This window comes from Rhineura floridana, chromosome 2 (genome assembly GCF_030035675.1).
Source record: "Rhineura floridana isolate rRhiFlo1 chromosome 2, rRhiFlo1.hap2, whole genome shotgun sequence".
NCBI lineage: Eukaryota > Metazoa > Chordata > Lepidosauria > Squamata > Rhineuridae > Rhineura > Rhineura floridana.
Genome location: NC_084481.1, coordinates 113,819,394 through 113,834,845, shown reverse-complemented (window position 1 = coordinate 113,834,845; position 15,452 = coordinate 113,819,394). Strand labels below are relative to the sequence as shown.

General features: G+C 42.0%; 1 protein-coding gene across 2 annotated transcripts in view; it reads left to right on the top strand.

Annotated features, from left to right (window-relative positions):
• The window catches only part of OSBPL5 (oxysterol binding protein like 5), a 249,302-nt gene that overhangs the window by 132,534 nt on the left and 101,316 nt on the right, over positions 1-15,452 (top strand). For both annotated transcript variants that reach the window (XM_061610182.1, XM_061610183.1), the window contains exons 2-3: positions 10,065-10,221; positions 14,124-14,197. In XM_061610182.1, coding sequence (XP_061466166.1) covers positions 10,065-10,221; positions 14,124-14,197 — 231 coding nt within the window. The remainder of the gene's footprint in view (positions 1-10,064; positions 10,222-14,123; positions 14,198-15,452) is intronic.

The window sequence follows — 15,452 nt, the reverse complement described above, 5'->3', positions numbered from 1 at the left end:
TTACTGCTCTTAAAGCATTAATTGTCTGAAGGGAAAAATGTAATATTTCCTTGTCTCGTAATAATACACCTGGACCAAGACAAACACACATACTTATTCACAACTGTGTAGAGTAGATCTTATTTATTGATTTAAAACATTTGTACCATTTGTACCCTGCCTTCTCATGGTGAGCCCAAATGTTTAGAAAGCAATAAATAGCTTAAAACATTTTAAAGACAATGTGACACCAGCAGTAAACACAATAAAGCAGCCATAAAACAGTAAAAGCAGAGAAAAGATAAATGCGGCAATGGTCAAAAATAATTCAACCCAGTTAGACATTACAGTTCCTTGAGAGCAAATTCTCATCTTTCCAACTTGGAAAGCCAATTCAATGTAACTCTGCTAGTGGCCAGTCTTGCCCCCATCCCAATCCTGGTCTGTTATTTTAAAAGATATCCTGCCTTTCTGCATATGGTACCAAAAGTAAGCGACAAAGTTGGTTTTTCGCTTTCACAAGGATCACAGTTCAGAACAATGATAAAATATCAGCAATTTCTAAACATCCAAAAGCGTTATAACAAACTAGCAAAAGCTTTCCCAGTGGTCTACAGAGGGAGGATCAGGTGAGCCTCTGTTGGGAGGGAACTGCATAGTTATAGGGCCTCCTCAAAAAAGGTGCTGGTACTGTACTCACTGTTGCACTAACTAGTCAAAATATCTACAATAACTCCTAGTATAAAGTACTGTTAAGAGTTTGCAATACCAATGGATACATCCTGAAGTGAGCCTCCTTAAGTGATCTAATAAGCTTGAGATGGGACATGTACATTTTCCATAGTTGTGGTCTCCCTTGCCTGAGTGCAGCAGTAGGGGGATGAGACTTGTAGTGTTATGGCTAGGGAAAGAATGCATATGGAGTCTCTATGGATACTGATGGTCTTAAAGAGCAGAATCTCTCTTCATACCTCAATGGGTGACATCTCTAAACAAGGAACATATGAAACAGATGGCTGTTGGACCTCTGAAGCTGTCTATATGAATTAAGGCAGAGTACTTAGAAGACAGGTCGATGTATTAATAGAATCTCCCCTCAAATGTGTAATTTGCGCAGACATTGCCCTTATTTGTCACACGCTAACCTTACAGTAGCAACGTCTGCCTTTGTGATCATTAGTGATTGATTCTTGTATATTAGAGAGAAGTACCTCGTATGTGTCTGTTTACTATTTTGAGAGCACATGATCCAAGTGGAAATGTCCTCCTTTGTTGACCTCATTTAAAGTGATAAACTAACCTCATGTTAGCACTGGCCATTTTTGGATTTTTTTTATCTATTAAAGCAGGACATGCAGTTTAAAATGGTGCTGAACAGACTGTTAGACAAGAGTACAGGCAGACTTTCTCCTTCTTCTTTGACTGCAGTCTGACACAATTAGTCATGATTGCACGTGGTTTTTAAAGGGCTTCTCCAAAGTGTAGTTTTCCTTTCCTTTTCTAGGATTTGGAAGTGGCTGGCAGGAGCCAATTAATACTCTCACCGTGCAAGGCCTGCATGCCTCTGTTTTCCCAAATTGTTCTACACTGTGGTTTTGACTTAATGCACTATAGAAGCAGTGAGATGGGCAGTTCACCAATCACTATGAACTTCCATGGCATTTCCCCTAGAAATTGTATTCATACCACCACTCTCCACAGATTTCCAAACTCTTCCGTGCAGTCATAAGAACTGGCAACTTGCTTTTTTGAAATAATAGTGCTCTGACTGAGATTCATGCTGCATAGCCAATTCCATACTTGTGTGCTTATCTCATGGATATGTGAAGTACCCTTAACTCTGCAGACCGTGAAATACTAAACATTCTTGTAATAGCTCTGTTTCAATAGGTATTACTTTTTGGCAGTGCAGAAGAGGAGAGGAGAGGGTACCTCTGCCAGGCCTCTTGTCACGAAAGCAGGCACATGCTAGTTGGAGCAAGAAGCTGTTTGTGAATGACTGCTGCCAAAAGGGGCTTTTAAAATTTGAGTCTGGTTACAAACATTGTGGCTAAGGCAATGCCAGATGCCCCAGCTGGCCCTTGGCTTGACGTGAGTAGGAGAGGCGAGTGGTACACGTCTGCCTACTGATGTCTTAATACCCTGCCTGCTTTGGCTTTGTTTTGTTTTGCATCAAATTTCTTTCATTTGATTTGTGATAATATCCTTCAAGCAAATTCTGTCATGTAATTTTTGTTTTTAATGAATTTCTCCCCGGTTAAATATGCCTTTCAAAACAGGAGGCTTTCTGATGAAAGGCACAGCTTTTCTTTCATAATATGTGCTGTGTTCTTTGCATACTACTCTCAGCCTTATATTGTGGTTTCCCCAGTTAGCTACACCATCTGAGGTCTTACACGTGACCAAAACATCCCCAGTACTGCTTAGTTGTGTGCCTAAACACATTAGCTATGTATTATTCATTGTATTATATGGATAATAACTATGCTTAGGCAATGAATTTTTTGTGTGGGTGGAATATCACTGGGGCAACTAACTCTTTTGATTGTGGCACCCATCTACAGACTAAATACAGTAGGTTTATTTATTATTATTTGATTTATATCCCACCCTTCCTCCCAGCAGGAGCCCATGACGGTGAACCTGGTAGGATGGCAAATCCCCGACTATTTCAGATTAGAATTGCTAGCTTTATTTGCCGTTGAGGGGCAAAATAAAACACTGACACATCAGCTTGGGTTGAACAAGGGCCACTTTATTAAATTACAGCAGACAAACCCAATTTTAAAGTGACCTGCAGAGGGAAAATCTAGGTGCGGGACTATCTATGAGCAAGTAGCTTGCCATACAGCTCTTGGGCGACCAGCCTCTGCCGGGGCAAGGGCAAGCCCATCCGCTTACCCCTTACCCCGGCCACACCTTGTGGGTGAGTAGGGGGGCCTTCCTACGTCATCCCCACCCGGGGTTGAATAACCCTTGGGTAGATGAGATAAGTTGGCCCCAGAGGCAGCCCATATCCTGTCCTCGAGCCGCAAAGCCGTGACAGACAGGCCTCCAGAACCGCCAATCACCTCCAAAGGTGCCTAACGGGGCCACCTAGCTGTCCTTAACTATTTCCCTTCCTGCACCTTCCCGCACCAGTGCTATAACAAAACTGCCCATAGGGCATTAGCCTCCAATATACAAATGTGCCAAATCAGCCAAATCAACCTACTAATAACAACGCCCCCTAACCCGATTCCCTCCCACTCCCATAGTGTGGAGCAGGCAAAAAACCTGCCCGCCAACGAGGGTGGGCAGGAGAAAAATTCCTACTCGGCCCCGAAGTGACCCCTAGGCACACCATGAAAGAGGGAGGGCAGGGTGGGCGTCGCCAATCCGAAGAGGAAGGTGGGAGGGGCGGCTGGGCTTAAATAGGCCCACCAGCTTTGCCCCTCCTCTGCAGCCGAGTCGCGCTCGCGTCATAGGCGCGACGCACGACTTTGCCCATTTCCAAGATGGAGGCGGCCACTTCGCCCCCATTGGCAACTATGCCCCACTCATCAGCTGTGCAGCGAGCGGGGCGTCATATCCAGCCAATGTAGCTGTGGCTTTAACCTAGGGTTGGCATATTGCCCTGAGATATACATCAAAACGTCACACACACCCCGCAACTGTTAAATCTTTTTAACAGATCTGTATAGCACTTTGTAGCTCTAACCCCGCCCTTTCAGGATTGCAGTCAATAAGTGAAGCCAGGGTTGTGCTTGATTGACTTGAGGCACTGCCTAGAAGACCTTATTGCAACACCAGAAAATGGTGGTTCCCCCCCTGTTTATCTGAAAATCTCATAAATTGGGTAAGTATATACATTTCAGGGTTTTTTTCTCTTGTGTGCAGGAATCAGATCCTGGGGTGTTGAAGAGGGCAGTGTTTTGAAAACCTTCCCAATACTTGCTTTGGTGGGAGTAAAAGCAATGCTAATCCCATATACCCATAGTAAACCCCACTGAATTCAATACGACTTGCTTTTGATTAGACATAGTTAGGATTGGGCTGTAAATTAATGAGACTTTTGAGTAAACATGGCAAAGAATTGTATTGGTGTTATAAATCTTTCTCTTCCCCTCCAATCCTATTTTTTAAAACAATTAGGCAGGGCTTACTTAGGTATTACAGTTTTCATTATGTAGGAAACTAATACTGATTTTTAAAAAATGTTCTGCAATGACCAACTGGTTTGACAATAAACTATTATATGGGCTATATGTATTTTTACATCTGCAGTGTGTGTATGGAGTCTTTCCAACAACCCTGTGAGGTAGGGTTGGTGATTGGAAACCAAGGCAGCTCACAATAAGAAATAAATCCCTTTAAAATCCAATAACCATAAAGCAAGAATAAACAGTTGGAAAACAGCATAAAGAGGCATGATTCTGAATTTTGGGTTGGTGAATGAAGTTTATTTATTTATTATTTGATTTATATCCCGCACTTCCTCCCAGTAGGTGCCAAACAAAAGCACTAAAAACACTTTAAAACATCATAAAAAACAGACTTTAAAATATATTAAAACATCTTTGAAAACATTTTTAAAAGCTTTTAAAAAAATCTTTTTTTTAAAAAAAGAAAAGGTTTAAAAACATATTAAAAAGCAATTCCAACACAGATGCAGACTGGGATAAGGTCTCAACTTAAAAGGCTTGTTGAAAGAACAAGTTCCTTATCACTTGAGGCTGTAGTTCTCTGCACACTTCTGTTTGAGTAAGCCCCATTGAATACATTGGGACTTGCTTCTGAATAAACAAACATAGGATTGCACTGTAGATATCTTTACAGATTGTGTACTTAATAAACATATTTGATAGTCATGCTTATATAAATATTTCGTCATACTGTGTCCCAATAAGTATTTGATTTCACATTATGGTTGTAGATGATTTTTTCCTCTACATTTTAAGTGTGCCCTTCTTCCTTGGGGTGGTCATGGTTCTCCGTTGTTGTCATCCTGAGGGGAAGATAGGCTGAGAAATGGTGAGTAGCACATGATCGCCCAGTACACTTTATAGCTCATTTTTATTTTGAAAAATTAATTAAAATGATTTACATGCAGGCAAAGTTGATTGAGTAGATCAACACATTTAAAGCACATCCAACTCACATTTAAAGTGCACAACTTCCCCTAAAGAATCCTGGGAAGTATAGTTTCCCCCTCATAGTAATAGTTCTCACCACCCTTAACAAACTACAATTCCCATGATTCTGTGGTGGGATTCATGTTCCTGAAATGGGTGTTGAATGTGCTATAAATGAATGGTGTGGATCTGCCCTAGGTATGATGTGCATCCAAGAGTGAATTGCAAAGAACAATTTTAAATGATACTTTTTTAAACGGGGAGGGTTGTAGCTCATTGGTAGGGCATATGTTTTGTGTGCAAGGTTCAAAATTCAATTCCTGGAAAAGACTATTGCCTGGAATCCTGGAGAACCAATGCTAGTCCATGTCATGAGTACTGAGCTAGATGGTACCAAATGGCCTGAGTCAGTATAAGGCAGATTCCTTGGTTCCTAAAAGTGGGAAGAGACTCAAGGGCCACAGTGACTCCAACATTTATTTATGTATTTTTATTTACAACATTTATATACCGCTTTATTGTAAAAAAACATCTCAAAGCAGTTTACAGAAAGCATTAAAACAATAAAATTATTGGCAAAAACAGTTAAGGACAGATAGTTAAAAACATTCAAAATAATAAAACCAACAATGAGTTAAAAACAGATTTAAAAACACAATAGCTTCTACATGTCTGGAGAGGCTTGCCTAAAGGAAAATGATTTTAGCAGGTGCTGAAAAGAGGCATCTGCCTAATGTCAATAGGCAAGGAGTTCCAAAGCATAGGTGCTGCCACACAAAAGGACTGATTTCTTACAAGAGCAGAACAAGTACTATGTGGCACCCATAACATGGAAAGCACAGCTTGAACTTGGCCTGGTAGCAAATCAGCAACCAATGCAGATTTCAGAGCAGAGGTATTATGTGCTGATAGGATCTCACTCATGTCAGCAATCGTGCTGCAGCATTCTGCATTAACTGCAGTCCCCAGGACAGGTTGTGTTGCATGGGGATTTCTGTGACCTTGGCTGACTGGCTGCCAGGAGTGTTTTAGTTTGAGGTTTTGGTTATGAATCCTGACTGGTTGTGGGATGCTGAGTTTTCTGCCTTACACATAGGAATCTTCTTGTGGTTGGTATGGTATTACATTTAGGAAAGTATCACTGTCTTTTGTGTTGTTTTTTCTATTTGCATTTCACTTATCTTTAACCTCACTCCGTTACAGCCATAGAAGCAACAGCAGTGGTTCCATGCGCTCAGCTCAACCCCCTTAAACCCATTGATGATGCACCTTGTCAGTTGCATGACAGTTTGTTTCTTGCCCAATAGTGGTAAAAGAGAATTCACATATTTGGAAGTGTAGCTACAATTGTTGTTCCCAAGTTGCTGCCTATGAAAGTAGACCAAACCGTGTGTGTTTTCTCTGTGTCCATTATTGCTCACTGGAATTTGGTTGGTTGTCAAAGTGAGTGTATAGCAGCCCATAGGGTAGACAGAAAGGGTAGAGAATCTCCTTACTCTTACTCATTTCTCAGACCTCTTTCTGAAAGGTCAAATCTGTTAAGAATGTTGGAGCAGCCATGTTAAGAGATAGGGGCAAGGCATTGTAGGCAGGGGGTTGCCAACCCTGCTCCGATATGGATGTCTTTGCAGAGGATCCCTAGTCAAGCTTTACCAACAGCGCAATCCAAACTATATATACTCAGAAGTAAGTCTTGTTGAGTTCTATGGGGCTTAGTAAACGTGTTTAGAATTGCAGCCTTCGGGGGCACCCATCTTTACTCCAGAGTGTTCCCATCTAACATCTCCACAACACTAGGCTCCTTTCTTCCTACAATGACCTTCTGGTGACTGGCCTGGCCTGGGGACACTTAAACCCTTCTTGCTGAAAGCAAGTAGGCTTAGATTAAATGTTTCCTACCCGGTCTCCATGTTTTAGCTAAGATTTCTATCTTAATTTCCAATCAGAGAAATGTTTTTTTTAATTGTATGCTCCAAGCAACTGTGATTGATGCTTAATGTATCATACTTAATGACAGCACTAGGGCCCGCCCCTGTGACATCACTGAGGCATACCCCATGACATCACTAGGGCCCGCGCCTGAAATCTCAGGGTTTCGGATGCTTCTGACCTGGTAACCCTAATTCCTGCCTTCCATTGTTCTTAGCGAATGAGGGACACCACAGTTGTCCTAGAAAAATGAAGAATTTTAGTCTGCTTGCCTGCTGCATATGAAGAATCTAGCAGTTTAGAAAACTGCACATGCTCACTTGATCAACACATGCAGCTCCACCCCTTACCCGTACACTTTCTGGTTGCGTCAGCAAGGAGAAGCAGCTTTCATCTCAGGATATGTGTCCTAAGTGGTGAATGCAATGGGAGGGTCTGCCTGTCATCATGGAGGATGGAATAAAAGGGTTTGATTCCACCAAACACTCCCTCCCCTGAACAGATACAAGATATAAAAGCAAACCTCTCTGTAGAAAAGGCAGTGATACTAGCATTTGCATTTTTCAGCCCTGCACCCACGTTGTTAAATCGTGCTTACACCTAAGTAAAGTTGCATTGGAATGCGGCTTCACTCACACTGTTGTCTGACAAAGCCTCTGTTCAGCAATTCAGAAAAGGCTAAAAAGTATTTTTTGATACATACCGTTCTTCAAAATGACTGGCAGGCATCTCCCCACAAAAGATCACCATACTTCCACGCACAGAGGTGCTCTCTCTCTCTCTATGCATATATTCAATGCAGTGGGGGGGGTGTAACCTTCCCCCCCTTAAGACTAATAGGAATGGAACCGCTACCCTGTCTAATGCTACCACAGCTTGCCAGGTCTCTAGAATTCACTGCATTTTTATTTTATTTTTTAAAAAAGAGGTGCCAGCACCCAAGTCTCCATCATGTTCCACCAGACTTTATCATATAAGGCTGCATTTCCCCTCTCTCTGATCGGATATGTGAGAATCGGTGTACTAAAGACACTTCTTACATGCTCAGAGATGCTCCCTTTAGATAAGATGATTGACAGAACTGATAATATTAAAATCTTGATTTCTATCTGCGTTAAAAGTTGATGATCAATAATTTTCCAGTCTGAAATCTTCAGGAAAATATGTAATCCCAATTTTAAAAATTGGTGAGGGGAAAAAAACCCAAACAAACACAAAACACGGAAGCTCAAAAATTGTGTTCTAAAATTAACAGGCCCAGGAAATGACTTTTTTGGGGGGAGCAGAACCAGTGGCACAGCTAGGTAATTTTAGATCCTGGACTTAATGGTCTTGTGGGGGCAGAGGGGGATTTAGACAACCATGTGTATGATTTCAGTTTTGAAACGCACAATTAACATTTCTCTTTGCTTTGCCCTAATTTTGTTGTGGAAAAGGATCATATATAGTCCATTAGTAAAAATAATAAAATGAGCATCTGTAGCCCTTAAAGCAGCCTTTCCCAACCAGTATGCCTCCAGATGTTGTTGGACCACAACTCCCATCAGCCTCAGCTAGCATTGCCAATGGTCAGGAAGATGGGAGTTGTAGTCCAACAACACCTGGAGGCACACTGGTTGGGAAAGGCTGCATTAGGAATAGGGGAGAATTTCAAATTAATTTACATTTAAAGGCGAACCTGACTAACTTCCTGAAATGGTATCTGAACCGAAACACAGCCGCCTTTTGAAATTGGCACTTATGCAAATTTTGCTGTGCAGTTCTCCAGCCAAGTTGTCCGTACAAAAATACATATGCTAAGGTTGAGTGTGCATAAAAATGAATGAGTGAAATAACATATAAGAATGCATTATATTGTTTGGCAAAAATGTGTATAATAGGCAAAATTGCATACAAAAGTGTATGTTAGGAGAAATTTGCACTAAAATGCTGATGTGTTTTCATGAGGACTTTAAAAAAAATCTCAAACGGATGTGAACATGTGGAGGATGGAATTTGAGATTGAAAAAATGAGAAAGTGGGAAAAACAGAAATGGACAGATTTACCTGTCCCCCATAACTATACCTGTCTGCCTGCCCCCAACTATAAAATGTTTTTAGAAATAAGATTAAAGGATGTTGCAGGAGCCAGAATAAATCCCAGTGGTCCTCAGCAGCCTCTTTGAGGAAGACACATCAGTGGTAGAGTATCTGCTTTGCAGGCAGAAGGGCCCAGGCCCAGGGCCCAGCATCTCCAGTTAGTGCTGGGAATGTTCCCTGTCTGAGAGCAACTGCCAGTCAGTGTAGACAGTACATGGACCAATGGTCTGACTCAGTGCAAGTTTCTTGTGTTCCCATGCCAGCTCAGGTGATGTTGTTGGGCCTATTTCCTATCATTTGGTGCTGTCTGTATGGTCATTTGGGGGGCCTTTGGCTGCGAGCCCCTGGCTTTTGGCTGAGCTGCACCAATGAATAAAAACTTTAAAACTTTGCAAGAATTTTTTGAAACTGAAAGGTGTGGAGGGGGAGATGACCAGATACCTTGTAACCCCTGATGCAGATATCAGATATTTATCAAATGGGGGATATTTTCACTTAGCTCAGCTTAAATAATTTCAGAATGTATTATTGAAGAATAAATATTATACCAGTATGGGGTAGTGGTTAAGGTGTTGGACTATGACCTGGGAGACCAAGGTTCGAATCCCCACACAGCCATGAAGCTCACTGGGTGACCTTGGGCCAGTCACTGCCTCTCAGCCTCATGAAAACCCTATTCAGGGGGTTGACATAAGTCGGAATCCACTTGAAGGCAGCACATTTCCATTTTATGTTTTATAAAAAAACATTTTAAATTTGGGTGTGGGTTTTTTTTACTTGCCAGAGCTAGCAAACTTCCAGAAATAATATCTAAGACTGAGTTTTTTAAACATAGCAGTAGCCAAACAAATAACCAGAACTCAGTTTAAGAACAGGCAGATTCAAAATAGCAAAGAAACAAACAAACAACAAAAACTGAGTTCCTGTGACTTGACACTATTGTTATTTCTGTCTTCCTTTCAGAAAACCCCTACTGCTCATGCCATGAAGGAAGAGAATTTTCTTCGGCGAAGGTTCTCCCTCTGCCCTGCCGCATCCACTCCTCAGAAAATTGATCCTCGCAAGCTGACCCGGAACCTCTTTTTTGGGACCGATAATGAGATCTACCCAATCAGCCCAGGTCAGTGTTTGCCCCATGGGTTTTGCAACATGCTGGACATCATCAGGACTCTTGGCAGCACCTGACATGGTGGGGCAAATGCCAGGGTTCCAGCAAGCTCCAGCTCCACAGCTGTCAGGACCACCACAACAGCTGAGAGCTTCTGTCCAGAACTTCTAGCCAGCCTGGAACAGAAGCCTTATAGTGCTGTTCATGCTCTTGAGGGGGAGTGGGAAAGGCTAAATGACATCTTTTATAGTATCCACACACACACACACAACCAAGCCTTCCTCTACTGTGCTATGTAGTTCTGTTTTGGAACTGACTTCATGTCCTTCTGAGTATTTTATAGCTGTCCAGGAAGGATGGGGAACCTCCAGCCAGTGGGCCAAATGTGGCCCCCCAAGCCTCCCCATTTGGCTAATGAGGCTGTTTGGGGGGAGTCATGCCCACCCACCCTACACCTGACACCATTTGTTTGTTCGTTTGTTTATTAGATTTATATCCCACCTTTGCTCCCCATAGGAGCCCAGGGTGGCAATCACGCATGATGTAAGTGCGGGCTGGATAAGGGTGGGGCTTCAAAAGAACAACTGGGAGCTTAAAGTAGGCTCCCGGTTCTTCTCTTGCTGAAGCAATGGGTGCTCCCAGTTGCCCAACAGCGGGTGGGCAGTAAGAGCGCACCTTGCTCAAGGAGGGGGAAATGTTTCTCCCTCCCAGCGCTACTCTTTGAAGCCACCCTGCTCTGCTCCCTTCTGCCTCTGACACTGGGGGTGGAAAAGAGAAGTGCAGGGATGCTTGTAAAGGGATTTTGACAGGGGGTGAGACAAGTGGGACATCATAATGCCCACCCACCTGTCAAAGTTGGCCCACTAGCCTAAAAAGGTCCCCACTCCTGCTATATAGCATTAGTATACAGTGTATATTGGAGAGGTCTGCAGAACAGAAAAAGAATAACCTGTATTTTCCCCCTTTCCTCCTTCCTAAAACATTATTTATAGTGCAGAGTTTTTTGGCCTCTCAGCACACATCCACCCAAGCTTAATCTCCCTTTGTACCTATAAATCTTTAGACTTGAGCAGACCAATTTTTCTTTTCCCCCCCCTCCATTTTCCTCCCCTGCCCCGCCCGCCCGCCCGCCCGCCCGCCAGCCAGCCAGCCGGTCAACTGATTCCTCAGCATTCCATACATTTTAGAAGTTCACAGGTCCTTCCTTGACAAGCCATTAAAAAAAAAAAAGCCATAAAATATGCAGAAGTTTAGTAGTCCGATGATGAATTTTCCTGTCCCTGCAGCTGTTCTCCAGCCCAGTGCTTTTCATGTTTCCTTTAGCAGTAAGTCCCTCAGATTGTCAGGCCAGATGAGTAGGCTTAAGTCTGCAGCATCCAGGGAGTGAAAGGTAGTAAAGCTGCAATCTTAACCTCACTTACCTGGGAATGAGCCATGTTGCGTTCACTAGGACTTACTTCTTAGACATTGTTAGGATTGCACTGTAGACCTGATGATTAGATTCACTGATAATCACAGGCTCCGTATCTCTTCCCTTTTTCATCCCCTCCCTCATTTGTTCTGCGTATTATGCCTAATAGAAAATTAAGATCAGTTTTGTGGAAACAATGGAAATGTTCCTCCCCACCATTCTAAGGCAAATAGAGGCTCCTGTTGGGAGGAAGGGTGGGATATAAATAAAAAAATTAAAATTAAAAAATAGTGCCCTATCAGCAACCAGCCAAGATTATTGCTAAGCAGCAAACAAGTAAACTGAATCAGGAAGAAAGGTTAGGATAAAAGAAAGAGAAGGATTCAGTGATCAAGTAAAAGATGCAGCTGCTGTTGGAAAAGTGATGCCCACTGGAGACATCTTATCACTCAAGAGAACACTGGGAGACATCAGTGACTCTAATGAACAATACTCTGAAATTTCAAAATCATAGGTTTGACCCAGATGTCCCCTCTCAGAAAAAGTCCAGTGGTTTGGGGGTTACTGTTCTCCAGGAGTTCTGTAGCATGTTTTTTTCCTTGTTCCTGGATGGAACAACTATCAGATGGATCCACAGTTGTCTATAGAATCGTACTCAAAGAGTGCTTATCAATGGTTCCTTCTCAAACTGAGGGGAGGTAACGAGCAGAATACCGCAGGGCTCAGTCCTGGGCCCAGTGCTCTTCAACATTTTTATTATTTAAATTTTAATAGGGATGAATTTGGGCTCTGGAGACAGCTATTGAGAGCTCCTATTTCAAAGTAATTTGAGCGTCCTTGTTTCTCATTTGAGTATCAGTACAGGTATGATTTTGTTGTGGAGTCTTGAGCACAATGTGTTACTTCACCTGTATGGAAGACTTCTAAGCAGCAACCTAACTTAATGTTAAGGAGTGGAAACTATTTTCTTCTGCATTTGTCTAAAACAGCTTTTCCTTTTCTTCTTCTGAGAAAGTGAGGGATGAGTTTTGAGGCAGCTACAGAAGCATTTGAGTTAGAACCATAAGTAAGCCAGTGTAATTAATACAGAGCATATGGTGATTATCTAACCTTTAGGTTAATTGCTGATCCGCAAAGGTATGAAATATGCTACTAAGTAATATTTAGTCTGCAATCCAATGCATGATACCTTGGCTGTAAGTCCTGTTAAAATCATTGGGACTTTTTACTTGGGAAGTGTGTTTTGGATTAGGGTGTTAGTAGGGAAAAGCACAGGGTAATACTTTTGATGTGCCAAGTGTTGTGGCAGAACTGATTCACAATGCTTGGGGGGAGGAGGGGGATTCTGCGAGATATCAGTACTTTCTCTTCTTAAGGCACAAATAAACAATAAGGGGATGGTGTGTTCTTTTTTAAAAAAAAGCAATCAAAGGAGTAAATCTGCATATCCGTGAGTCATGAGTCAGTCTTGTGGTTCCCATTAAAATTAATTGGCAGTCCAGACCATATGTTCTCTCTTCATAAAGCAAGGATGAGAAATTAATTCAATAATAATCTGCCCATGTAAATGCCATTGTACAAATACCTAGAATTAAGAAATGTATGAGTGTGGCAGGGTGAGGATAGCCCTAATCCTAATGTTTGCTTTCTAGTAGCTCCAATTGACCTCAGTGGAATTTAATCGCATTCGCCCTAAAGCAGAGGATATAAATCTTTGTCATAGCAGGCCTCCCAAGTCATGAAACAAAACAGATTAGGCTTTCCTCTTTCAATAAAGATAACTTGAGAGTCAGAGCAGATTCTTATTCCAGGCGTGAAGCTTGGCAGAACAATGGGAGATGCAGAGCGTTAGGTGCTTTGAGGAACTGCAAGGAAGCACCACCAGCAGCAGCAACAAAAGCTTTTTTAAAAAATGTGTTTCCTATTTCGTGCATAGGATTGGGGCAGTTTTACACACATGCATGTTCATCCCCTGATAACTGCAGATCGAGTGATATCATGGACATAGCACCACAGGCTGAACTTCCCTATCTCTTCCAGTTGTCTCAAATGTTACACTTTTCAGTGGTGCCTGCTCACACATCCAGCTGCTTGTCATCAAGTGCAGAGAACTGACAGACAGACATGTGTGAACCAGGTCTTGGCCAAAACTGATGAATGGTAAAAAAAAAAAACATGTTCCCAATCGCATTTAGAAATTGTGAAACCAGTTGACCATTGTAGCTATCTTGAACAGTAATTGGTAGCAATTCTACTATTGTCTACTCCAAGGTGAGTTGTATTGAATTCAATGGGGCGTACACCCAAGTAAGTGGGGTTAGAATTACAGCCCTATTGAGTGGTTATCTTAAAATGCTCTGCATATTCCTGTCATTATCCTACAGCTTCTTTTGGGGGGATTTCTGTTTCCTTTAGAAGCCAAGTCCTTTTTCAGGCGATTGTTTCAGCTGTTGTTGTTTGCCACAGAAATCCTCAGTGTTTTACTTATGCTGTTGTATTTCAGGGAAAGACATGGACGGAAACAGCTTGTCCATGATGAAGGATGAGATTCCACAGACACCGAACTCTATTAATAAGGTAATGAGGCTTATGGGAATGTTCATTTTTACTTGGATCGAGGTCAACAGTAGACAAAATGTAGTCCTGTGATCTGCTACTAGACTTCTTCATGCAAATTCAGTGCATTTTTGTTGCGAAGTTATATTTTTATTGCAAACCTAAGTGCATTTTTGTTGGGAAGAATACCCATAAGATGCCAGTGATGAATTTCCTGTTTCTGTGTAACTAAACTCCTCTTGTATTTTTATGAGAGGTCAATAAATGTTGGCTAAGCTCGGTAGGGCAGTGTCTTGGTTCTGATGTCATGGTGAACTTCAGAGGCTCTTCGAATGCATCCAGAGCTCAGTGGAACGTCAGGGATAATCCCCTTTCCCGGCTCCAAATTCAGGAGGAGGGCTACTGCTGGTTACACTCACCAGTGTGTAATGCTTGCCAGTGAGGAGCACATTTATAGACCTCTACCTTGGGAACCTGTCACATTTGCTTTCATTTCTATACTGTTGTGTTCTGCTTCTTAACAAGGGTTTGAGGCGAATGATAAAAGTCAAATGTAAAATGAAGTGCACAGATGGAACTGCTTGGGTTCTCCCAAAGAGTTTATTCTGTCTTGGGTCCCTAACCATTTTTGAGCTTGAGCTTAAAATCTAAGAATCCTTCATGGGTACCACAGAATGCCCATTTCACAGAACAAAAATTGTTGCTGCTCAGATCTTGTCCCCTCAAAACAGGCAAAACCCATATTACCCCTCCCCCCAAAAACCCACAAGTAAAACACAGGAAAAAAGCCCCCCCTACACACACGCAATCCCTCCTACCACCAAAACAACCCAACCTTATGATTCTCATATGTTTCAGGAGAGCATTATTGTGTGTAAATAACAGAAGAAAATAACAAAGCAGAAGACATGTATGGGTGTGTATGTGTGGGCTGAAAACAGCTTGTTCAGAAAAAGTTTACTACAGATTAAAGAGAAAAAGGTTTTGAAAAGGCTTGAGCGTTATCATGCAACCTCTCGTTTGACATTATTGAGTATAAGGCCAGCAAGTGCGTTTTCCTTGGTCTATTTTTCTTGATTTTGATATACCTAAAGCCTTTTATTTTTAAAATAAGTATCTCTCATGAATTGCAGCAGTTTTGAAAAGCCAAATGTATTGTGTGCTAGAAGCCAGCCCTGAAGAAAACCTTATACTTTCTAGTACACAAATGGCCTTGGACAGGCAGAAAATTGGTAGCAAAATTGCATTTGATTAAAGGCCTGGGTTTCTTTGTTCC